Genomic DNA, 27,149 nt, shown 5'->3' on the forward strand with positions numbered 1-27,149 from the left:
AGTCTATAAATCTCTGATCTGAATATACTCATAGGTCTTGAAGTTATGGAATTCTAAAGAATCATAACCCTTTGGGTGAAGAAAGGATTCATTTTAGTACAAAATGGCTGATTGCCGATTCTAAGACAACTTTAATTCAAACATTTTCAACTATGAGAAACATCTCCCAAGAATCAACCCGAGAAAACTCTATGAATTTTAGGGTATCAGAGAGAGTCTTCTCAAATCTAGGAAGGTATAATCTACTAGACATTTCACACAAGACAATAATTTAAACTCAAGAATCAGCCAAGTGAATGTCTAATGAACCTCCCAGAAAAAAAATCGTCCTTTAGTAAGGAGACAAGATTGTACATAGTAATCTGTATCGTCTCACCAAGACACCATGTAAAAGCACTGACTCTTGTTCTCCAATCCCTTCTGTGTTATATACTAACATCACACTTGCAGTCATAACTGCATGCTGTACCTTTATTTTAACTTTATAAAATGTACACAAGAATCTCCAGGAACATTTGAGTAACATTTCCCTATTTCTCACTGTTTAAAAAATAAATCCTTTTTCTATTTTTCCTACAAAACTGGATAACTTCATATTTATCCACATTATACTCCAGTTACCATGTTCTTGTCCACTCTTGACCTGTTCATAGCCCTTTGCATCCTTCTCACAACTTACTTTCCAATCTAATCTTACAAAACATAAAATTGAGGGATTTGATAGAGATGCTCAAAATCATGAGGAATCTAGACAGTTAGATTGGGAGGACTAGATTTTGTGGTCCCCCACTGTATTTGAAGGTGGGGGCCTAGTACAATATTGCACAATCCCACTGTTTTCCCACATACCGTCAAGGTTTCTAACCTAAGGAGATTAATGCTGCTCTCTGTGTAAAATAGCTGCTTTGCAGCTGGCTGATTGATGGCTGGGTCCCTACCAACTTAATAGCTAGAATTGGGAATAATACGATACCCCATAAAATCCACCCACAGGTCTTCCACTACAGAGCCAAAATGTCAAGAAGTAAAATACATATATTTAAAATGATTGGCAAAAAAAACCAAAGACTACATATTTTTTAAGCATCAAGTGGTTACCATCTAGAATATACTGCATGAAAGGAGCTGGTGGAGCCAGTTTTAATAGTGGCTGTCAGGGATAAGCACTTGAAAGCAAAAATAAAACTGGGGGCAGAGGAAAGGGTCAGGAAATTGGACTAGCTAAATTGCTGTTGTATGGGCATGGTGGACTGAATGGCTTTCCTGTGCTGTAACCATTCTGTCTGATTTTTATTTTGTACGAGCTCCATTAAACTTGATTCCAGTCCCATTTGATTAAGTATCTAAAAGGCTGAGGTTCAAGGACTGATCATTGTAGGACTGTATAAAGATGCACTGCAGAAATTCACCAAAGATCTTCAGACAGCACCTTCCAAATCGACAACTGCTTCCACCTAGAAGGACAAGGGCAGCAGATATATGAGAACCCCACCACCCTCAAGTTCCCCTCCAAGCCACTCACCATCCTGACTTGAAAATATATTGATGTTCCTTCACTGTCACTGGGTCAAAACCCTGGAATTCCCTCCCTAATGGCTTTGTGGGTCAACACACAGCAGGTGGACTGCAGTGGTTCAAGAAGGCAGCTCACCACCACCTTCTCAAGGGCAAACAGGGACGGGCAATTAAAATGCTGGCCAGCCAGCGACACCAACATCTCACAAAATGAATTTTAAAAACTGTCAGCCTTGAAGCTATCTGTTTGTTCTCACCTTCCTTTTTTTTTGTATATTGAGAAAAAAGATTTTAAGTTTTTTACAAAATCACTACAAAATAGTGTGACAACTTTATAATATAATGACAATAACAGTAAACAAACTAATCTTCTACTCCACAAATGGCTAAAACGAGAGCGAAAAAGAAAAGCTCTACAAAAACTACAATTCAATAAATAACTAGAGGAGGAAAAAAAGAAAAATAAATAAGTAACCAAAATAAAATTAAACCAAGTTATACCAAGGTAACAAATTATATTCAATTAAGTTACAACCCTCTGCGCATTCCCACCAAAGCTCCCCACCACTACGAGCATTAGTAAACAAACCCATATTTATTCAGGATTCTTCCTTCCAGAGGTCCCCAGTCCACCAGACCTAGCCCTCATATCTACACAAAGGCCCTGATCAATATAACTGACAAGTCTGCATCAATATAATTCGGAAAGGACCGCCATGTTCTATAAAACAGTTCCGTTTTCTGGTGCACCATATTTGTAAGGAAGTCAAGGGGGGTGTGCTCCATAAATAGCCGATGCCAGCCCGTAAGTCCCGGGCAATTCTCCGACACCAACTCATTAGAATGTTCTTCCTCACACAAAATGAAAGAATATTAAGCAATTTCTTCCCATGCACGTCCAGAGAGGGAGATTTGGAAGACCCAAGAGGAGGGACACCGAATCCAACTTAACCTCTTCCAAAACTCTCGCTATGGCATCCCAATACTTGCGAAGCTTGAGGCATGACAACAAGCAATGAGTAAGAGTGTCAACATCCATTTTATATTTGGGGCACATTGGAGACACTCCTGTCTTGAATTTTGCAAGCCGTTCCGGTGCCAAATGAATAGCTTCAGCTGAATAGCCTGGGTTCTATTACAATTTGAGATCTTCCAAACGTTCTCCCAAATATCCTCCCACATCTCTGACAAAATTTCCACCCCCAATTCTTGAGTTCAGATTCAGCAAAGCCATTCAATGTCCTTTGAAACATTCCTACCTAACAAGTGAGAGAGGATGCTGACCGAGAGAGTCCCCGTTGACCAGAGCATCAGAAGATCCTCCCAGCGCCGAAGATCCTGCCTTATCTTCTCTAGTAACTGCACATAATTAGCTTTATATAACTGATCGAAGACCAGGGTAATAAAAATGACTAAATACAGGAAGCCTCCCTGTGACCACCGGAAAGGGAAACAGGTTCCATCTCCAAAATTGGATATACTAATAAGGCCGCCCCAAAGGCATGGCCTCTGACTTCATGAAATTAATTTTATACCCTGAGAACAAGCTAAATAGATTAATAACTTGTATTAAACTGGGCACAGATGTCATTGTAACAGTTAAGAAAAGAAGGACATCATCTGTGTAGAGGGTGATTTTATGCCTGCCTGATCCTACCTCCAGGGCCAACAATAAAACTACCTGACTGCATACCATAGGTAAGAAACACTGCTTTTGGGTCACTACCTACACTGCCACCCACTTGGCAAAAACTCCTCCAAGACCAAACCATTCCAGGACATAAAATAGGTACGGCCACTCCACCTGGTCAAATGCTTTCTCTGCATCCAGAGAGGCTACCAAACCTGGAACCCATCTTTGCTGGCATACTTGGACCATGTTTAATACCCTTCTAATATTGTTGGTAGACCTACGACCCTTGATAAAACCTGTCTGATCCACCTTTACAATGAAAGGCAATACCCTCTCCAGCCTTAACACCAGCATTTTCGATAGAATTTTAAAATCCACGTTCAGTAACGATATGGGCTTGTACGAAGTGCAATCTTCTGGGGTTTTCCCTTTTTTAAGAACAAGAGAAATATTTGCTTCTCTCAAAGAAGATGGGAGGCAGTCCCGACTGTATAAGTAATTGTACATGTCCAGTAGTGGCCCAGCTAGTATGTCTATAAACTCCATAAACAGCAATGGATTACCGGCCATACCCAAATTAATATCCCAAAAGATTTTAAATTCATGCGAAAACTATTCTATAAACTTGCTATCTTCCAGGAGAAAATGGTCCTCACGTCAGGAGCCTGTCCCATTACCACCAGCCTTGACCTCCATGTACACTGCCACATGATCAGAAACAGCTATGTTCCCAATTATGCAAGACAGCACCAAATTCAAAAAGGTCGACGGGACCAAAAAAATGTCAATTCTAGTATAGTCTTATGTGGATTAGAAGAAAAGGTGAAATCCCTACCTCCACTCAACCACCAACCCCAGCTCCCTGTTTAAGTGCACCAACTGCCCGGATTGCGGGGACATACCCACAAGACCCTTAGGCATCCTGTCCACTTCAGGGTCAATAATACAATTAAAGTCTCCCCCTATAATTGTATGATGTGCTATCAACCTGGAAAGGACATCCATTAAAAATTTAAGAGGGTGTGCCAGAGGGTAGTATACATTCAAAATCCCATATTCCTCTTCATGTATTAAAGCTTTGAGAATTATAAATCACCCACACTCATCCTTGATTTGGCCTAACATTTGATATGGAAAGCTCTTCCAAATGAGAATAACAACTCCTCTATTTTTTGAATTAAAAGATGAGAAAAACACCTGGCCGAACCCTCCCTATTGCAACTTCAAATGTTCTTTATCGGTTAAATATGTTTCTTGCAGCAAGGCTACATCGACCCTCTCTTTTCTAAGGTTTGACAGTATCTTTTTTTCTCTTAATTGGTGAATGACTCCCCTTAACATTACAGGTGCACCATTTAAACGAATGGCTAGCCATGATCGTCCGAAACAGTCTGTGACCACCCCCCCCCCCCCCCAGAGGAAGAGCCCCACTTATGGCACGCTGAGTAAAAATATAACTTCCAAAACTACCAATCAAAATTTCTAACAGCTACTTCTACATACCAACATATAAAACAAATGAAAGGTGACATTCCTCCTTGTCCACAGGAGATGCTTATATATCGTATAACAAGAAAGTTAAATGTAGGCACTCAACCCACCCCCTCCATACTGTAATCCTACACATTCTCCACTTCCTCCAACCAACCCCACCCATACCAGGAAAGAAAAACAAAAGGAAATAATAAGAAAAAAAATTAGGGAAACAAAGGATGACAGGGAGAGAGAAGGGAGAGAGATAAAGAAAAGGTAACAATTATTACCCTGACATATATTAAAAAAAACAAGACCACCTCCCAAAAACCAGATAAATCAGGCAAATTACAGAGCAAAAATAAAGTAAATATAATTGTCCATATTATTCACACCGGTCAGTCTATTTTAAAGCATCCAAGAAGTCCTTTGCCTTTTCTGGTCAGTCAAAATTGAACATGGACCTTCCGTGGCTAAAACATAGTATTGCCAGATATCTAATGGAATACTGGAAATTCAAGTCCCTCAGCTGCCTTTTTACTTCATTGAAGGCCTTCCTCTTATGAATCATGACCGGAGAGAAGTCTTGGAAAAACATAATACGTGCTCCCTTGTATATGAGAACCTGAGGATCCTTCCCCAGTGCTCTAGGGCTTCCAGCATCATTTGTTTATCTCTAGGACTGGGCGGGGGTGGGGGGGAGCTGGTCCGATCTGGACCTGCACACTGCAACCCAGTGGGCCCACTCGACCCACACCCAGCCTACCTCAACTTCCAGCTTCAAAACCTGCATGAGCAATTGCTCCAAGAAGCTGACGAACTGACCTTCTTCCTCCCGTTCAGGAAGCCCCACCAGGCGGATGTTCTTCTGATGACCTCGATTTTCGAGATCGTCAACTTGCTCCCCCGAGGCCCATACCTGCTGGTCTAAGGCCTGGGCCTGACCCGCCGAGGAATCCACCACAGTTTTGGAGGCCACGACCCATTGCTCCACCTCCCCGGCACGCTGCCCGTGACACTGGATCTCCTGATCATGCTTCTGCAACATGACTGAGATCGGTTCAAGCCGGGCCTGGGTCTTCTCCATCAATGAATCAATCTTCTCTCGGAGTTTCACAAACACCAAGATCAAGCTCTACTCCATAGGAAGGTCCCCTGGGGCTATTGCGGAGGCCAACGCTGCAGCTACAGGCAGGAGTAAGTCCCTACTTGTTGTGTCCCTCGTGTTCCCTTCCCTTTGGTCATTTTTCTAATAATTTTAAACTAACATAGGATAGTTCTAGGGGTCAAAAAATAATTAATTCTATCACATTAGGTAATAAAGAGACGGTGAGTGCCCCACTTGTCTGAGTTCTGGTGTAGAGCTCAGCAGGACATACCTACTGGGTCGCCGCCATTTTGAATTCCCTCATCTTCCATTTTTGTCTGTTAACTAATGTTCAACCTATATATTATATTACCCCACATTCCATGAAGCCTAATTCTGTAAAATTGTCTTTGTGTGGTGTCTAATTGAATCTTATCTTATTGTTGAAAATCCAATTGTGCTCCATCAACCGTTCCCTCCTTATCCAGCCTAATGGTCATAAACTCAAAAACTTCAATTCATGAAAGGGAAATTGTGCTTGACAAATCAATGTCAATTTTTCTCAATAATAATAATCTTTTTTCTTCCCCAAGTGCTCTGTTACCATGAGCTTAAATAATCCATTTTAGCATTTCCCTATTACTTGTCAGGTGACCTGGCCTACCTAATTTCTAATCCCTAATTTCTCTCTCTCAAAAAGTGCAGATATAATTGTTACCCTCTAAACCACTGGATTCTTTCTAAAATCTAGGGAATTGCTCAAAAATCAAAACCAATATACCAACTATCTCTGTAGCCACCCCTTTTAAAACTTGGGATATAGCAAGTGCATGAGATGTGTAGACTTTTAGGTCTTTAATTTCTCTAGTACTTTTTTTTTAACTAATACTAATTAAATGTCTCTCATTCCTTCTAGACCTCTCATTCCCTCCTAAGGACAGATAGACTGGAATTGAAAGCAGTCCAAAAAATTTGACTCGGTTGATCCTGGGTATGGAGGGATTGTCTTATCGGGAGGGGTTGAATAGTTAGAATCTTTACTCACTGGAGTTTAGAAGAACAGATGATCTTATTGAGACATATAAGCTTTTTAGGTGACTTCACAGGGTAGATGCAGAGGAGTTGTTTTCCTTTATAGGAAAGATGGCTTCAGAGGCTAGGTTGTTAAGTATATTCAAGGCTGAGGTTTGTAATATTAGGAAGGGAGTTGTGAGTTGTGGAGAAAAGGCAGGAAAGTGGAGTTGAGGATTATCAAATAAGCCACAATCTCACGGAGTAGAACAAACTCAATGGGCTGAATGGCCCACTCCTGCCCCTACATCTTATGGCTTATTTCCAAAATTCTTCAAGATACAGCCTTCAAGTTGAGCAGAGTGAAGTATACTGCTGCATTTAGCATTAAACAATAACGTTTATCCCAATCTCTCAGATAAGGCTGTGCTTATCTTCACTACACATTATTCACCTGAAAGTGAAGACAGATGGTCAATAGTTCAATTGGTTTCCCGCCCAGCAACCCAAAACCCGACTTCCTACCAGTTTGAGTACCATTTGCTTACAGGGATTAGTTATTTGGATTTTCACTGTTAAAGAGAAACGCAAGAACATTCAAGGTTTTAGAGATCAGATTCAGGTAAATGAAGTGTTCAATACTCACCTTTGACCTCAGAGTTCTCATAGACCTGCTACAGTTTGGCTTGTCATTCTTGAAAAAGTCTGGGTTACTCTTTGACTTCATGATATCTGACAGTTGAATAAGTGAAGATAATAGTTACTGATCTCATAAAACATTTACGTTACAGTAACAAGAAAACATCAGTCTTAGAAAATATTGAGTTTGCTGAACAGAGGCACACTGCATATTCCAGCAGAGAGAAACATATATCAGAAACTACAAAACAAATGAGCTCGGAATCGTGCCCAGAGCAGAGTCCAATGTTCAAAGCAACAGATGAACAAACAGAACTCTACCAAACTCTACCATGTACACACCCCATGCCTTAGACCAGCTGGCATTTACAATTAAAAACTGCAATAAATTATAATACCTCTGGTACAACTCTGCAGTGTGTGAAAAACATAGGTGAAAAGGAAGAGGAAGTTGTAAGCTATTCTGTCCATCAAATATGCTCGACCATTTTTGTTAAACACAACAGCTTCTCATTTGTTGAATCCCAATTTCCTGCCATTCTCTACGTACTTCCAAAACTAACTACCTTGTCCTCTTAAACATCATTGCAGATATGCTAAAGATAACGGGTATACCTTCACCATAAGAAATATCAAGCTGCTCCATTGATTTGCATGCTATTCAAATGATAGTTTTCTCAAATTTGATTTGAAAAGAACTTCCAATAATGTTCCAATTATATATGTTTACCGTAACTAGTAACACAGCAGTCTACTGTCTTCTCTCCCAGAGCTTCTGTAGCAGTTTTTAGTTGTTCTTTTAGCCTGTTGACGTCACAGTCTGCCTTTGCTCGTACAATGCTAAGCTCTGTGTAGATGCTTTTATACTTATCTGTAGCGTACTTCTTGTCCTGATAAAACAAGCATATAAAAGTAGATTAATTCAATGGACTGATTTAGTCAGTCTGTAATTGCACAGTGCTTTCAAAAAGAAAAATCAAACTATAACAAAATTAAATCATCAATATATCTTTTGCTTAATTTTGTAGAGAATTTAAACTATAAATTGCTAACGTCTAACAAACTAGCTTGACAACCAGGCATTTCGATTAAGAGCAGCAAAGAAACAGCTAATAACATAGAGCACTGGCTTGCAAGATGTTATTGAGTTCTGGAAGGGAAAGTGTATTAACAATAATAGAAATGTAACAGGGAATTCAGATTTCACCTCAGCATGAATTACAAGATTGAACCACTGGTCACTACGTTCAAAAACAAGCAGAAAATCAACCAACCTTGATGACCATTGCTGATTTAGGCTGCTGTTGGGTCAAATTTCACATAGTCCCATTTATTCCCATATTAAGATTCAATTAATTATCTAGCACCATATGAATGCTATAAATTATCACTCATCATTAATAGCACATTGATAACTGGGCATAGAAAGTCTGTTTTATCTCTCTCTTTATCTCATGTCAAGATTACAAACATGTTTTTTGACTTTTTATTCAATCAATTCTATTTATCATTTTGAACACTTAAAATATCCCATCAATTTTATTTCCAAAGCAAACAACACTAATTTTCTCAGAGCTTTGGTATCACCATAAGGCGTTCTACACTGCAATTTGTTTCCTCCATAAATTACTCAGACTAGTTTTCTAGTCATCTTTAATTGCTTATGCAAGGTTTGTGAAGGTTTGTAGCTCAGGTTGAGGTTTAGGGTGTAGGTTTGCTCGTTGAGCTGTAGGTTTGATATCCAGACGTTTCATTACCTGGCTAGGTAACATCATCATTAATTGCTGAATCAATAACTTTCCCTCCAACATAATATCAGAAGAATGATGTTCATTGATGATTCTAACAATCTCTCTTGACATTCCACAACATTATCATTCTGAATTCTGCACAATAAACATTCCCTTTAAACCTACACCATATGGACTGCTTTTTTATTTAGTTTTTCCAGGGATGTGGGAATGACTGGTAGGGCCAGAATTTGTTGCTTATCTTGGAGTAATTAAGCTTGGAGTGACTGGCTTGCTAGGCCCTATTAGGGAACAGTTAAGAGTCCACCATATTGCTATGGATCTGGAGTCACATGTAGGTTAGACAAGGAAAGAATCCAGATTTCCTTCCCTAAAGGGCATTAGTGAACCAAATGGGTTTTTACTTTCAGATGGGTTTTTACTATAAATTGATAATTGTCATAGTCACCATCACTGAGTCTAGCTTTATATTCCAGATTTATGACAAAATGGTTTTAACTTCCACCAGCTGGCATTGTGAGAAGTGAACCCAAGCCCCCAGAGCAGTAGCATGGGCCTCTGAATTATTAGGACAACAACATTATCGCTATGGACTATCTCCTCCTAACTGCAGCAGTTCAGGAAGATGGCTCACTATCGCATTCTCAAATTAGTCTTGAATGGGCATTGAATGCTGACCAGTGATAAATCTAATCCAAAAGCAAATAAAACAATATTATCATTTTGCACATAATGTGGATCCTAGAGCTGTAGAAGTGGCATAACTCTTTCCAAAATTCAGAGATATTGTTATTTTTCTGCACATCTGCTCTCACTCACCCGCAGTGCGATCTGTAGTTCATCCTTCAGAGAATTTATCTCTTGTTTCAGATACTGAATTTCAGATTCTTTGACCCGCAATAAAACCTGGAAATTGAAACAAAAAATTATTCGAGTTAAGTCCTGACTGATGTTATTTAGAAAGTATTTGAAAGCAGGCAGGGAACGAAGAATGGAAATTTGCAGTGCAAAACACCCTATTTGATAATGTGAGGGTGGAAATACAGGCATATACTGATGTTTTTCTTCTCGATGTGAACTGTAATTGTTTAGTCTTCTACCCACTCCCAATTCAGTCAGCAGACCTTCACATTGCACAAACTAGTTAACCATTAAAACGATTAAACAAAGCTAAGAATCACTGAGCTTGTTTACATAGAATCTCACGCAGTCAAGAGGGTTTGCTACTAACAATCCCGATCTTACCTCCAGTTCATAGACATCTTTCCCTAGTGAGAGGGGTGAGCCAGCATCCCCTCCCTTCCCCTCCTCGGTAACTAGTGCCCTTAACCTTGCAAATTCCGCAGCCAGGCGGTTATTTAGCTCCTGTAAAAATAATAAGATTGAGGGATCAGTTGACATCTCTTAACACCACAGGGAATTCTACACGTTTTTATTGTAATATTACAGTCTGAGAATATTCAGGCAACTAAATGCAGGCCATTGTGCTTTAAACACTCTCCTTCCTCCTTTTTGCTATTCCCAGTACACCCACTCCCTTGAACCTGCTTACTCAATGTATTTTCACTCCACTGACATTAATCAGCTGATTCTGCCTACAACGCGCAAACATTTAACTTGCAAAAGGAATCACAGAGTAATGCACAAGAACAGAAATTCTGAATGATTTCCTTTGAGTCTGGTACAGCATCACAGAGACCAATGTTAACATCAATGGAAAAATTACATTTTGTCTTTGCTGCATTCTGGTCATTGGGTATCCTTACTGCTGTGTAGATCCATGATAATTTTAACAATGTCTGTGTGTTACCTGGTTACGAGCGTTTATCTCCTGATTCTCACGCTGACACTGCCGAAGTGCCTGCCGTTCGGCCTCCAATGCTTGAGCCAGATGAGAGTTTTCCAAACATTTGTGGGAGTATTGCTCTGACAAAACCTGCAGCTCCCGCTGGACAGATCCCATCTCCTCTCTGTAAACAAAGCAAAGCATCACCAAGTCATCAGTACAAGGTCAGTCTGAAAAGGAAAGCAATAGATAGAAAGAAGCAGCATCTATCTTCAATCAGACATAATTCTCAGATATACAGCATCTTTATAAGTTTAGTCTTCATAAGTTCAAGAAACTTCAACGTAGATTCCAGAATCATAATTCATGAAATTAAGTTTTCAAAATGTGTCTCACTGTCAGAAGTAGTAAACAGTTTCTTGCTGTAAGTGTACAATATAAAATCAGCAGAAGTAAAAGAATAACTTAGGTTATCCAGTAAGGGCACCATATCATTTGGTTTATTACTGACACTAGATGTTGAACAGAAGAACCTGACATTCGGGTCTTCTAATATAGACTAATCCAGAGAATTCACATTGGAGCTGAGAAGCCAAATCAAGGATCTGTAAATGTTAATATAACAAAGGCTAGCCATTGTTTTACCCACTACAGCAAACTATAAATGTTCTTTAGGTAGAGCCCATTGTATCAAGAATACATTGCTACTTATTTGTGAGTGTATGCATGATTGATTTGCTTACTCATGCTGTCTACCCAGAGCCTCTATATCAGCATTCATGCCACTGATCTGGGACCGGTGGGTTTTCTCTAACTCTCGCTCCAACTCCTCCTTGTGGGCATTCTTCATTGCTTCAATAGCTACAAAAAAAAACAGCAAGACATAGTGTTTGGCTCATAAGCAACAAGAACAGCAGCAGCAGTTTGCATTGATATATTGTTTTTAATACATTAAAATATCTCAAGGTACTTCGCAGGAGTATTAGCAAATAACATTTGTCAACAGGTCAGCTGAGGTGATATTAGGGCAGTTGACTAAACATTTGGTCAAATTAGAGTATAATGCAGGAGGAGGAAATGCATAGACTTTGCGATGGAATACTGTGATTAAAATAGGGATTCACAAACCAGAAGCAGGAGTTAATAAAGACAACAAATGGAATGTTGAATTTTAAAGCGAAAGGAATAGAATATAAAGGAAAGGAAGTATTGATGCAACGATACAAGGCATTGGTGAGATCGCACCTGGAGTATTGTGCACAGTTTTCATCCTCTTATTTGAAGAAAAAATGTAGTGGCACTGGACACAGTTCAGAGGAGGTTTACTAGGTTGACCCCAGAGGTGAAGGGTTTGTCATATGAAGAGAGATTGAACGGTTTAGAAGAATGAAGGGAGATCAAATTGAGGTATTCAAGATGATAAAAAGGATGGATAAAATAGACGTGGAGCAGATGCTCTCTTTTTTGGGGCATTTTTGGATGACAGAACATAGTCTTAGGATAAGAGGTAGCAAACTAAAATCAGAGTTGAGGAGAAACTACTTCCCTCAAAGGGCTAAATCTGTGGAACTTGCTACCCCAAAGTGTGGTGGATGCTGGGATACTGACTACATTTAAGGAGGAGTTAGACAGATTTTTAATTGGTAATGGGTTGAAGGTTATGGGGAAGAAGGCAGGAAATTGGGAGTGAGGAGCATATCAGCCATGATCGAATGGCGGAGCAGACCTGAATGGGCTAATTCTGCTCCTGTATCTTATGAACTTAAAAAGAGAGGCATAGATATCTCAGGGGATTTTAACACTGGAAAAGATGACATGGCTATGGAGGGGCAAGGTATTATGGATTTGAAGACAAAGATACAAATTTTAAAACTGAGGTGTTTCTCAACCAGAATCCAGTTAAGTCAGTGTGGTAAATGTTGAACAGCACTTGCAGGAGTTAGGATGCACACTGTTGACTTTTAAATGAACTCATGTCTCTGTAGAGTGGGAGGATGCACAGGAGGCTACAATGGAATATTAAAGTCTAGAGATAACGGGTTTTTCAGCAGTAGATGAGGCAAGTATGGAGTTAGGTAACATTATGGTGGTAGAAACAGCAGATCTCACAGTGATGGCACAAGCATGTATTCAGAAGGTTACTTTGGGGTCATATTCAAAATCAAGTTAGTTACCAATCTAGTTCAGCCTCATTTCATAAGAACGACTATGGAATCAGTGGCTTAGAATGGAGTTTGTGGTGAAGACCAAATACAATGTTCCATGGTATAGCTATATGTTATGAAAAGTTAAGACTTTGGGACCCAACATGTTATTGATTCTAAAGCATAACCCAGGCCCTGATTTGATGAAAATATTGTGTTTTTTAAAACTGTGTTTACCAGCTATAGTTGCAGCAGTTTCCTCAGCCAGTAGGCGATCCTTCTCCTTCTGTAGTTTCTCCAGTTCATGTTGGTGCTGTTTTTGTAGCTCTTCAATCACCTTCTGGTGTGATTCTTCCATTGCTGTGAAACCACGCTCACAGGTTTCCTGCCAGAATGAAAACCACCGTTTTCGCATGATACTGAATGGTTGTCTTATTCTCAATTTAGTATCAATAGCAACAAGCCCTGATAGCTCAGTGGTACATGCACCACTTGGGTGTGTCACATTGAACCATAAGGATCATGGACCATGGAGATCCTATGTTCACGTCCCAAACCCTACTGAGTTAGATGAACAGAGTCAGAACAATATTGTGGTTGTCTTGGCATCAATGCCCTGAGAATTAGGCAGAGAAAACCACCCAAGGTTTGTGTTTAACCACTTAGTGAAAAATGCAATTGTCAGAGAAACAAATAGTTGGAAGAGGTTGTGATGTGCCCAGAAAATAAACAGCTGGTAAATGTGCACTTTGCTTGTACTTGAAAAGTGGATAACTTGGAAGATAGGACAATATTAGTAGGGCTGAATGCTCAGGGATAGAGGATAAAATGCTTAATAAAAATATACAAAATCTTAACATAAGTGGTTTGTGATGCCAAGTTTACAAGATATTTGGGTCAGAGAGTGACTGGATAATGATAATGGAATCAGAAATAATGGCCAGGTATTCAAGGAGTTATAATCACCGTCGAGTTGCCACTCCACTCCCTTTTCTCACTCTGTCCACAGCTCTGTGTTTCTGATCCAATCTTCAGATTTGGTCTTCTCAAGACATGCAGAGCTCCAGAACAGGAATCAGCATTGGACACCACTCATATCTCCAATTGGTTTTACACTAGTAAATTTCTGGGGAAATAAAGGTCCCAAAGGCATTTTGACAGGCTACGAAGAGAGGGTAAGTGGCTGGCAGATTATGGTGACAGGTGAATAGCTAAGTGTGTAGGATAGCAAATCAATGAGGGGGTATGGTAACAAGTGCATGGGTAAGTGGGTAGGTTGGCAGGTGCGTGAGTGTTGAGGGAGTTGGATGACAGGCAGGTGGATGAATGTGGTAGAGTGGGTTAGCAAGATGTAGTTATTCTGCTAGTGTTCTTTCTGCGAGTTGGGTCACAGAGGGTGAGGTCAGTGGGGTATGGGGGCAAAAGGCCTCACTGGGTGATGTTGGCTTGGGTTGAAATGGGGAAGTGTCAAGTTGGGTGGGAGAGTCAGGGATGTCAGTTTTACAACTGTCTAGAAATTGGAAAAGGTTTTTACTCTCTCCTGTTCCTGGATAACTATCCAGGTAAATAAATTGGCAGCCTAGATGTCCGTGATGCTTTCACTCAGTTGTAGATATTTTTCAGAGGATTCCACAAGCAAGATAATTACAACAGAGTAGAACAGAATCCCTACAATGCGGAAGCAGGCCATTTGGCCATCAAGTCCACACCAACTTCTGAACAGCATCTCACCCATTTCCCATGGCTAACTCACCCAGCCTACATAACGCTGGACACTATGGGCAATTTAATGTGGCCAATCCACCTAATTTGCACATCTTTAGACTGAGCGAGAAAACTGGAGCACACAGAGGAAACCACACAAACACGGAAAGAACTTGCAAACTCCACAGAGATAGTCACCCAAGGCTGGAATCGACCTGAGTCCCTGGTGCTGTGAGGCAGCAGTGCTAACCATTGAGCCACGTGCTGCCCCAGATTGCCCATTCAGAAGTTTATACCATCCAAAGATCTAAAGGGGTGGGTTAGTGCTTAAGTAGTATGAAACCCCCAGAAGGGACGAAGTTCAATTAATTATGTTACGTATATTTAAGGACTCCTATAATATTTTTAACTGTTGCGAGCATGAAAATGTGCCTTTTTACTGACTGCATTGTAACAGATTTATGAACAGATTAGTCACATTCTGTTTACAAAATAAGTTAGAGAGAAACCCCCACACACTCATTCACTATATTGTGGCATCCTAAGTGCAGTTTAGCAAATGGTGATTCACTAAAATGTTTCTGTTGATGAGGTCTTCTGAATTTGGCCACCTATTTAGGTAGTTCAATTTGAACAAGTTTTCAGATTATAAGTACCAGAAATGCAACTGTCTTATTGTGTCTGACAAACATAGAGCTTAAGCCTCTACTTTAACTGTGTTACTTATAATTTATGCAGAAACCTTTAGTTTGTCCAAGTCTCTTTGGTATTTTTCCCTTAGATCTGCAATGGTTCCCTCTTGGTGCTTCTGCCCCAATTCATTACGCATCATATCCATTTGGGTCTCTAGCGCCTGGATGCGATCATGCAGCACTGTCATAGATTCCAGCTCTGCCTCCTTCTCAACACGTTGTGAGATTCTACCAACCTCCACGGTGTTGCACAAACCATCTGCTTCAACACATTCACTGTTCTGTATCGTGAAGTTCTGGTGACACACAATTTCAGAATTTTCTTTTTGATGTTCCAAAGAATCTTCTGAATCTTGAATGTGCTGCTCATATTGGTTGCGCTTTTCCTCATCATGCATTAGTGAATGCTCTTGTGTGTTATTTTGTAAATTTTCTTCTAATTTCTTCACCAGCTTTCCATGTTTCTGTTCCCAATTTTGATCGGTCATTCTTTGTTTCATCGTCTCTTCCGTAATGATCAGATTTCTGCTTAATGGCAGCTGGAACTCTGCTTCAATCTGGAGCAGACAATACTTGTATCTTTCTTCTAATTCTTGCAGTTCTTTTTGTTTCAGTTCTAGTTCTGAGACCTGCAAACAGGCCTGCCTCCTGAGGGTCTCATTTTCTTTTTCAAGCCCTGCAAGTGTAAGACTGTATTTATCCCATTCCTTTTTAAGTATCTGTTCATATTTTTCCCGAACAGACACAAGATTTTTTGCATGCTCTTGACACAAAGTGTCTATATTATCACATGAATCTTTATATATTTTGAGCGCTTTCTCATGCTCTGTTCTGATTCTACAGATCACATAAGTAATCTGAGCTTGAATTATAGCTTCTTGCACCAATACAGATGCATAATTATTAATGTTGCGCATATAGATGTAGGAAGACAACACTTCAGATACCTCCTGTAACTTCTGACAAATATTGCTGGGTTTCTCAGATGTTGGAGCATGCAAATCTTCAGATAATTGCCGTAGAACCACAGCTCGTTTTCTTAGTTGTTCAGCTAATTCCTCTCTGACGACTTCTGAAAAATCCCATTCCACTTTATTTTCAGGAAAATGTTTTCTCAACTGTTTATCAACAACATTTAGAGCCAGACTCTGGGCCTCTTCCCTTCTGATTTGCTCTGCGTATGACATAAGCTCTGGCTCTTCCATATTTATTATCTTTCCCTCACATTCCCCCAAAAGTTGTTGAATGACTTTGTTGACCTCATCAGTCTTGGAAGCTATTAGAACCCCTCTCAACATATTGTCCTTGTATGCAATTTCTTGATGAGCATCCTGAATATCATCTTCAAGTTTTCCAACTTTTGCTCTGAAGGTCTCTTGTATCTTTTGCACTGTAAAAGCCAACTCTGCTTTAAGTGATGCATTGTTAGCTGCTCCAGTGACAAACTCATTAACAAAACCCACATCACTATCTACCTTTTTCCCTTCAGCAGTTTCTTCTGGTTGAATATTCATCCTCAACTTCTCGACTTCTATCCAGAATTCTCCTTCTGAAATGGCTTTTCTCAACAAGATTTCTGCGAAGTCTGCAGGACTGCTTGGTTCCCTGACCATATCTAAAGCAGGAGAATCTGATGTCAAAATCTCAGCTTCTTTACTTAGACTTTCTAAGCTCCATACAATGTCACTATCTTTATTCAGCAAAGTTTGTGACATTTCCTCGAGAATTTGAGCTTCAAAGACTAATTTATCAGCAAAATGTTTCAGTTTGTCTTCATCTGAAATCTTACGTAGCTGAGAGTGTTCCTTCTCCCTCATTAACAGAAACTGTTCCTGAAGTGGAACAGTCCTGTTAGCTGAGTTACAGCAAACCTGGTCTTCAGTTTCTTGAAGCTCTTCGAGCTGCTTTTGGAGGAATGTTTCCACTTGCTCCAAGCAATGTGAAGCATCAGCCAAAATGCTTTTCATTTCTAATAAGCTATAAAAGTGACCTTTGTTTGAGTCTGTCTTATTTCCAAGGAGACACCAGATATTTTGCTTGCATGTATCTATCAAAGAACAGACTTGGTCATGCTTTAGATGCATCAACCGTAATTGGCTGCTGATATCTTGGATTAATTTCCATCTCCGTGCTTTTTCCACCTGAAGCTGCATTATCAGTGGGTCAGTTTTAGAAACATTGTCTGGGAGTTTCACTTCAGTTGTTACCAACTTAGAATGTTCTGCGCTTCTACCTTGCTGCTCTGCCAACTTCAAATTTATATTATCTTTTACTTCAGAAGCATGAAATTTGTTTTCAAGTGAATGGACAATAGAATTATGCAATTGTACTTCATCTTCTGCAGGTTCACCATATGCTAGTGCATCTGGTGGGATGTTTTCTTTAGAACAGCACCCAGCCAAAGTGACGTTGGAAGTACTGTTCACCCACAATTTTTCTGTTCTGTCTTCTGGACTGTATCTTTGGCAGTGTATACTGGAGAACCTAATTCTTTGCCTATTGGGACAACTATAAGGTGCTGGCTTGAACATGACTTTTTCTGAAACTGAAGACTTTGTTTCCCTGGCCTGAAAGTCTGAAGAATTCAGTTGAGATTTTAATTCTTCTATTGTCTTCATAAACTCTTTATATTGTTGGAGTCGAATATTTTCAGAAACTTTAAGTTCCTCTTTAAGTTTGTTATTTTCAAGCTCAAGCTCTTCATTTCCAAGTTGTAATGCATTCAATTGTTGTTCTAGTTCAATAATATCACATCTGGCAGTGTTTAGTTTGAACTGAAAGTCTTCTCCATCATCCACACTATTTGTGTTGGAACTAGCAGAGTGGAATTTCTGCAAAGCTGCCTCTTTGGCCTGCAATTTCTTCTCTGCTTCCTCCAGGCTACTCCCCAGTGCAGTCAGTTTAACCAGGGCTTCATTAAGCTTTCTGTCCTTTGTGGCAATGAGGTTTTTCTGTACCTCTCTGGCCTCTTTCAGTTCTGTACTTTTCTCTTCCAACATTCTCTGAGTTTGCTGATACACACCAGATAACTTTTCGTATGAGTTTTCCAGACTCTGAAATTCAGTGTGCTGATTCTGTAACTTGGCATTCTCGGCATCTGCCAACATCAACAGATTAACCAGCTCCTCACATCTACACTTCAGTTTTCCTCTTTCATTTCTGACCTCTTTAAGACATTGTGACAAAGTCTGAATTGTTATTTCCTTCTCCTCCAATTGGCACATTATCTGGTAGTTCTCTGTTGTACCTGCTGTCATGTCTATCTCTGGATATTCCATCAGTTGTATATCCTTAGGCTGCACACGTTTTTCTTCTGTATCAATCACCTTTTGGTTTTGGATTTCTTCCTTCTCATAAGTTTGTTTTAAGTTTGAATAGGGTTTTTGGAGCCTTTCCTGTTCCCTGGCACAGAACTCGCTGATGTCACACATTCCATTTTGGAAACCTCTTTGCAAGGTTTGTTGTTTCGCCAATTCCTTGGGAGACTGAATTCTCCTGAAATTTTCTGCAACATATGGTCTGCCCTCACTATCCGTTAATTGCACTCTCATTGTTTTCTCTTTCTGTTTCCATTCCTTCCACTGCTCTTGGATCAAGTGGTTTTCAGTCAGTAGTTCCTCCTTTTGTTTGGTCATTGCTTGCTCATTATCTGCCCCTTCAGATACTGTGAAACTTAACTGTTCCTGCAACTTCAGTATTTCCATCACCTGTTTGCGAATTATATCATTTGCTTCCTCATTGCTCTGTTTTAAAGTTTGCAGTTGTTGATTGCTCAGTGCATGATGTTGGTATTGAGCTATGAGCTCATTTTGGAGATCTTGGTTTAGTTTTTGGAGTCTTTGCCGTGCTGAAGGCGATGAGGATATTCCCTTAGACTTTAAAAGATGATGAAACATTAGTTAGTAACACTCTTTGCTCCGAATACTGAGTGTCACACCTCTGGCCACACTGGATCAGGAAAGGTATTGCCCATGTCATGTTGTAGGTTAGTCCACAGTGTTCCTTTCCCATATTACATACTTTACCACACTTTTCTGCCAGTATTTGATAATAAATTCCTTAATAATTGGAATAGTCAAGAGCAAGCAGAGTGAGGGACAAATATTCTGATTTCTGAACATTCAAATTGATACAAACCAATTGCAAGGAATTTGAAATGCAGAGAATGTGGAAACAATAAGAGTCAAAGAGACATGCAGAACTCTCCTAGTACCAAAGCCATGCAACATTAAAGGATCTGAGGAAAAGAAGCAGACATGTATAGCTCAATATTATTTGGCATTTCAGCTACTTAGTCCTGATAGCAAAGGCCAGAGATGCGATTCTCAGTAACCCCAAAAGTTAGTTTTTGTGCCACCAACATGCAATTAGATCATTAAGCACAAAATAGACTAGATATATATTAGTAAGAATTTACAGTACTGGAGAAGTGAGCTGCTTGTGTGGCACATGTGTACATTTATACTTATAAAAATGTAGAAACTTTTGTTAATATGCTATTCTTAACAGTAAATCAAGTGTCGTGGCTGATTATTTAATATACAGGAATGCAACAGCAGTTAACAGAAGTTTGACATGTTAACAAGCTCAAAATGACAGATAACAGTCCGGATCAAGGCAGAATAATAGCTATTGTTTGCTCACCTGCAGCACATAACCATCCCGTGCATTGTGTTCCCTTTCCAGAGCGGCCCTGAGCTGCACCTGCAACTCCTTGTTTTGTTCATGCAGCCTGGAGACTGCCTGGTGAGTTTGTTCCAACTGTGGAGGTAAAAAGCATAACTAAAGCTAACAGTTTTAGCTTTTGAATAGGGGAGATGGTGATTGAAAAAAAGAATAACTAAGAAATTACAGATCTTTGTAAGACACTAGATTCTTATAGCAGATAAATAATTGGGGAAGGAATTGTCGCTGTTGATTGAGAAGATAGATGAAACAAACAAAGTCACAATATCAAGAAGCTAACAAAGTAAATATTTTCTGAGGAAAGGAAACTAGCTGGAACAGGATTTCAGCACTGGGACAGAACAGGACACTTTTTTTCTCTTGTTCATGGGATGCAAATGACAGTGGCTGGGCCAGTTTCTATTCCTCATACTTAATTTTCATAAAGTCAACACATAGCTGTTGCTCAGGGGTCACACCAGTAAGGGTGGAAAATCTCCCCCCCAAAAGGACGTTAGTTAACCAAACAGACTTTTAACCACAATTGATGGTGATTACATGGTCACTGTTAAGCCAATTGTTTATACTGAATTTTTCATGAATTCAGATTTCACTGTTTATCATGGTAGGATTCAAACCTACATCTGTAGAACATTAGCCTGGAGCTCCGAGTTACTAGTCTAGTAACACTGCCACTTTAGCACCACCTCCCCTGAATTTAAAGACCAAAGAGTGAAGTTTCTGCAATGTGACTGTTGCTCTACAGTTTACTGAAATCCTCTCAAAGCAAGACGCAGTTGGAGCCTAGCAGATTGACTAATGTTTGTTTCGTTTGAACTGGGATTTCAGCATTAAAGGGTTAGGGTTAGTTTGAAACTATGGTCAATTACTTGATTTTGAGTCCTTTTGAATTCAATTTATCATAGAGAGAGAGAGTGGAAACCAGTGTTTTGCAGAATGTACGTCACAGGAGTTCTGTACTATATGGGAAGAGGAAGTTTCTAGAATGCACACAACAGTAGACAGTCACCCAGCAGATAGAAAAGAACAATTGTTAGAAAGGAAGGAGAGTGGGTCACCTCCTATTGAGGGGGAAGGAGAAACACGTTGTCAGTGCCCTGGGTGACTGATATATCAAATAAATACATACAGATCGATACATATAACACTAAGCAAATAAGTCATAAAAAATACAATGACACCACAGATCAGGTGGTTAACCAAAAAGTGAGGAAGGGTAGTTGAAAGAAGAATAAGTGATAATGAGAGACTCATGAAAGGACTGGGCATTCATTCATCATCATTTACATAAATGATTTGGATGTGAACGTAGGAAGTACGGTTAGTAAGTTTACAGATGACACCAAAATTTGAGGTATAGTGGACAGCAATGAAAGTTACCTCGGAGTACAATGGGAATTTGATAAGATGGGTTATTGGGCCTAGGAGTGGCGGATGGAATTTAATTTAGATAAATGTGAGGTGCTGCATTTTGGAAAGGCAAATCAGAGCAGACCTATACACTTAATGGTAAGGTCCTCAAGAGTGTTGCTGAACAGAGATCTTGAATTGCAGGTTCATAGCTCCTTGAAAGTGGAGTCACAAGTAGATAGGATAGTGAAGGCGGCATTTGGTATGCTTGCCTTTATTGGTGAGTACATTGAGTACAGGTGTTGGGAGGTCAAGTTGCAGCTGTACAGGACATTAGTTAGGCCACTTTTTGAATGCTGTGTGCATTTCTGGTCTCCCTGCTATAGGAAGGATGTTGTGAAACTTGAAAGAGTTCAAGTTTGATAAAGATGTTGCCAGGGTTGGAGGGTTTGAGCTATAGGGAGAGGTTGAATAGACTGGGGCTACATTCCCTGGAATGTTGGAGATTGAGGGTGACCTCAGAGAGGTTTATAAAATCATGGAGGGCATGGATAGGGTAAAAAGACAAGGTTGTTTCCCCAAATGGGGGAGTCCAAAACTACAGGACATAAGGACCATAGGACAACTATAGGACAAAACTATAGGTCAGGTGAATTGGCCATGCTAAATTGTCCGTAGTGTTAGGCAAGGGGTAGATGTAGATGTACATGTAGGGGTATGGGTGGGTTACGCTTCGGCGGGGCGGTGTGGACTTGTTGGGCCGAAGGGCCTGTTTCCACACTGTAAGTAATCTAATCTAATCTAATAAATTTAAGGTGACAGGGCAAAGATTTAAAATGGACCTAAAGGACAACGTTTTCATGCAGAGGGTGGTGTGCATGTGGAATGAGCTGCCAGAGGAAGTCATAGAAGCAGGTTTAATTACAACATTTAAAAGGCATCTGGGTGGGTATACGAATAGGAAGGGTTTAGAGAGATATGGGCCAAATGCTGGCAAGTTGGTCTGAAGGGTATGCTGGATATTTTTATGACTCTATGTAACTATAAATATAATTTTCAAATGCAGAAATGCTTTCTAGATTCTTTACAAGAATGTTATTCAATGAGTGTATTAATTAGAAATGGATAGGTCATGAAAGCTGTCATTGATTAACATAGGAAAGATTAAGACTAAAGCCCTCCAGTCCTATGGTGTAGAAATTAGATCAAGAAGCAGGATATCACAATATTTTAACTTGAGCAATATTAGCAGTGACCTTGTACAAATACAGCCAAATTATGGAGACAAATTTATGGCTAGAAAAGTGGTGTTGGAGAAAGGACTGGGATTCTTGGGGCAATGGGGCACAACTGAGCATATCGGCTCATATCTGAGCAGCTCATATCTGTAAAAGAATTAAGACCAATATGGGAAGTTAATGAGAAGTTTGAAGAGAACAGGAGGACAGGCAAGGCAAGCGAGTACATAATGAATGGTAGGATACTGCATAGTAGAAAGGATCAGTGAGACCTTGCGCATATCCACAGATCCTTGAAGGCAACAGGATAGGAAGATAAGATGATTAAGAAGCATATGGAATATTTATGTTTATTGGTCAAGACATAGAATACAAGAGCTGGGAGGTTATAATGGAGCTGAATTATTGCACTCTAGCTATGGCCAAACCAATGTGCAATTCTAGTCACCGTACTGTTGTTCGAGAGAGAATGCTGAGGTCATTCACCAGGATGTTGTCTACAGGCTGGAGCTTTTCAGCGATGAAAAGAGACTCATACACTAGGCAGCACAGAAGGTTGCAGGGGGACCAGAATGAAGTCAAAATTTTGAAGGATATTTATAGAGTCAGTAGGAAAAAAACATTTCCTCTTATTAGAGGGGTCAGATACCATGGACATAAATTCAAGGCAAGGGACAGAGAATTTAGAGGGGATTTAAGGATAATTTTCTTCACCCAGAGAGTGAGGAGCATTTGTAGCTCACTGCCTGAAACAGGGGTAAAGGTGAGAAGAATCATTACAACATTTTAGCAGTATTTAGATGAACACTTGAAATACCACAGCATATAAGACCAGTGACCAAATGCTGGGAAGTGGAAATAGTGTAGATAGGTACTTGATGTTTGGCACAGATGTGACGGGCTGAAGGGCCTCTTTCCTTGCTATAATATTGTATGACTTTTTTTTTAAAAAGTGTTTGGATAAAGGGGCCATTTCCAGGATGGCAATCTGTAATTGGTGGAGAGCCATCAGAATCAGTGTAAGAGCCACTATTATTTGCATCTTATGTAAATGTACTACAGCTAAGTTGGCAGATGACACAAAAATAGGTGGGAAGGTAAGCCGTGACGATGACACAAAGAGAGATAAAGACAGTTTAAATGAAGTTTTTTATTCACTTGTAGGACTTGGGTATCAAGGTTAGCCAGCAATTAATGCCTATCCCTATTTGCCCTTGAGAAGGTGGTGGTGAGCTGCCTTCCTGAACCGCTGCAGTTCACATGCTATAGGTTCAATGCCCTTAGAGAGGGATTTCCAGGATTCTGACCCAGCAACAGTGAAGGAATGGCAAAATATTTCTAAGTCAGGATGGTGAGTATCTTGGAGGGGTACGATATGCTGGTTGCGTTCCCATGTATCTACTGCCTTTGTCCTTCTAGATGCAAGCAGTGGTGGCTTGGACGAAGCGAAGTAACTTTGGTGAAATTCTGTATTGCATCTTATAGATTGTACACGTAGCTGCTACTAAGCCTTAGTGGTGTAGGGAGTGGAGGTGGTGCCAATCAAGGGAGTTGTTTTTTTCCTGGATGTTGTGTAGCTTCTTGAATGTTATTGCTGCTGAACCATCCAGGCAAGTGGGGAACATTGCATCACTCTCCTGACCTGTGCCTTATAGATGGAGGACAGGTTTGGAGAGTCAGGAAGTGAGTTATTCGCCACAGTATTCCTAGCCTCTGACCTGCTGTTATTGCTACTGTGTTTATGTGGTGAGTTCAATTGAGCTTCTAGTCAATGGTATCTCCAGGATTTTGATAGTTGAGGATTCGGTGATGGTAACACCATTGAATGTCAAAGAGTGGTAGTTAGTTTGTCTCTTACTAGAGATGGTCATTGCTTGGCATTATATTGCACAAATATTACTTGCAAAGATTAGAACAAACAGTCTTACCGCAAATTCAACCCAAACTCTGGGTCAGATATGTGGATGACACCTTTGCAATCATTAAAAACACAGAAATAGAGAACACACACCGGATCATCAACGCCACACTCACAGGAATCCAATTTATTAGAGAGGAAGAAAAGGACAACCAACTCCCATTCCTAGACGTGATGGTACAGAGAACACCGAACGGAGAATTCAGCACAAAAGTATACAGGAAAGCCCCACACACACAGACCAAGTCCTAAACTACGAAAGCAACCACCCCAACACAGACAAAAGAAGTTGCATCAAGACACTATTCAAAAAGGGCCACAACACGCTGCAGTACACCAGAATGCAAAAAGAGGAAGTAGAACACCTATACAATGTATTCGCCAACAACGGATATCCCCGCAATTTCATCAACAGATGCCTAAGGGAAAGATAATGGAACGAGGACATGCCACAACCCAAAGAACTAGCCACACTACCATACATCAAGAACATTTCCAAACTGACAGCCAGACTACTGTGACCACTAGGACTCATAACAGCACACAAACCAACAGCCACTCTCAGACAGCAACTCACCAGAACAAAGGACCCGAAACCCGGCATGAGCAAAACCAATGTAGTGTACAAAATCCCATGCAAGGACTGCACAAAACACTACATCGGACAAACAGGAAGACAGCTAACGATCCGCATCCATGAACACCAACTAGCCACGAAACGACACGACCAGCTATCCTTAGTAGCCACACACGCAGATGACAAGCAACATGAATTCGACTGGGACAACACTACTATTATAGGACAAACCAAACAGAGAACAGCCAGGGAACTCCTAGAGGCATGGCACTCATCCACAGATTCAGTCAATAAGCACATCGACCTGGACCCAATATACCGGCCACTACAACGGACAACTGGAACTGACAACTGGAAGCAGCAGGTACAAACCACTACAAATGCCGGAGGAAATATCACAGATGCGCTTCACAGGAGGCTCCCAAACACTGAGGATGTCACCTAGACAGGGGACGAAATGTCGGCAATACAAATTCCCAGCTCGGCGAACAGAACCACAACAATTACTTGCCACTTGTCAGCCAAGTCTAGATATTGTTCAGGTCTTGGTGCATTTGAACATGGATGGCTTCAGTATCTGAGGAGTCACAAATAGTGCTGAACATTATGCAAACGCCAGCAAACATCCCCACTTCTGACCTTATAATGGAAGGAAGGTCCTTGATTAAACAGCTGAAGATATTTAGGCCTAAGGCACTACCCTGAGCAACTCCTGCAGAGATGTCTGTGCTGAGAAAGGCAAGGACTAATTAGGGATAATCAACATGGTTTTGTGCATGGGAAATCATGTCTCACAAACTTGATTGAGTTTTTTGAAGTAGTAACAAAGACGATTGATGAGGGCAGAGCAGTAGATGTGATCTATATGGACTTCAGTAAGGCGTTCGACAAGGTTCCCCATGGGAGACTAATTAGCAAGGTTAGATCTCATGGAATACAGGGAGAACTAGCCATTTGGATACAGAACTGGCTCAAAGGTAGAAGACAGCGGGTGGTGGTGGAGGGTTGTTTTTCAGACTGGAGGCCTGTGACCAGTGGAGTGCCACAAGGATCAGTGCTGGGCCCTCTACTTTTTGTCATTTACATAAATGATTTGGATGCGAGCATAAGAGGTACAGTTAGTAAGTTTGCAGATGACACCAAAATTGGAGGTGTAGTGGACAGTGAAGAGGGTTACCTCAGATTACAACAGGATCTGGACCAGATGGGCCAATGGGCTGAGAAGTGGCAGATGGAGTTTAATTCAGATAAATGCAAGGTGCTGCATTTTGGGAAAGCAAATCTTAGCAGGACTTATACACGTAATGGTTAGGTCCTAGGGAGTGTTGCTGAACAAAGAGACTTTGGAGTGCAGGTTCATAGCTCCTTGAAAGTGGACTCGCAGGTAGATAGGATAGTGAAGGCGGCGTTTGGTATGCTTTCCTTTATTGGTCAGAGTATGGAGTACAGGAGTTGGGAGGTCATGTTGCAGCTGTACAGGACATTGGTTTGGCCACTGTTGGAATATTGCGTGCAATTCTGGTCTCCTTCCTATCGGAAAGATGTTGTAAAACTTGAAAGGGTTCAGAAAAGATTTACAAGGATGTTGCCAGGGTTGGAGGATCTGAGCTACAGGGAGAGGCTGAACAGGCTGGGACTGTTTTCCCTGGAGCATCGGAGGCTGAGGGGTGACCTTATAGAGGTTTACAAAATTATGAGGGGCATAGATAGGATAAATAGGCATAGTCTTTTCCCTTGAGTTGGGAGTCCAGAATTAGAATGCATAGGTTTGGGTGAGAGGGAAAAGATATAAAAGAGGCCTCAGGGCAACTTTTTCATGCAGAGGGTGGTACGTGTATGGAATGAGCTGCCAGAGGATGTGGTGGAGGCTGGTATAATCACAACATTTAAGAGGCATTTGGATGGGTATATGAATAGGAAGGTTTTGGAGGGATATCGGCCAGGT

General features: G+C 40.5%; 1 protein-coding gene across 7 annotated transcripts in view; it reads right to left on the reverse strand.

The window, feature by feature from the left end:
* Positions 1-27,149, reverse strand: part of LOC140464289 (myosin phosphatase Rho-interacting protein-like) — a 211,384-nt gene that overhangs the window by 5,678 nt on the left and 178,557 nt on the right. For 5 of the 7 annotated variants that reach the window (XM_072559181.1, XM_072559180.1, XM_072559179.1 and 2 more), the window contains 9 exons: positions 20,080-20,196; positions 15,486-19,310; positions 13,277-13,424; positions 11,639-11,756; positions 10,920-11,079; positions 10,355-10,474; positions 9,929-10,015; positions 8,089-8,248; positions 7,366-7,451 (listed from right to left, as the gene is read on the reverse strand). In XM_072559181.1, coding sequence (XP_072415282.1) covers positions 7,366-7,451; positions 8,089-8,248; positions 9,929-10,015; positions 10,355-10,474; positions 10,920-11,079; positions 11,639-11,756; positions 13,277-13,424; positions 15,486-19,310; positions 20,080-20,196 — 4,821 coding nt within the window. The remainder of the gene's footprint in view (positions 1-7,365; positions 7,452-8,088; positions 8,249-9,928; positions 10,016-10,354; positions 10,475-10,919; positions 11,080-11,638; positions 11,757-13,276; positions 13,425-15,485; positions 19,311-20,079; positions 20,197-27,149) is intronic. The other 2 variants (XM_072559184.1, XM_072559185.1) reach the window with 1 other exon arrangement.

The sequence above is a fragment of the Chiloscyllium punctatum genome, chromosome 40 (assembly GCF_047496795.1).
Source record: "Chiloscyllium punctatum isolate Juve2018m chromosome 40, sChiPun1.3, whole genome shotgun sequence".
NCBI classification, from domain to species: domain Eukaryota; kingdom Metazoa; phylum Chordata; class Chondrichthyes; order Orectolobiformes; family Hemiscylliidae; genus Chiloscyllium; species Chiloscyllium punctatum.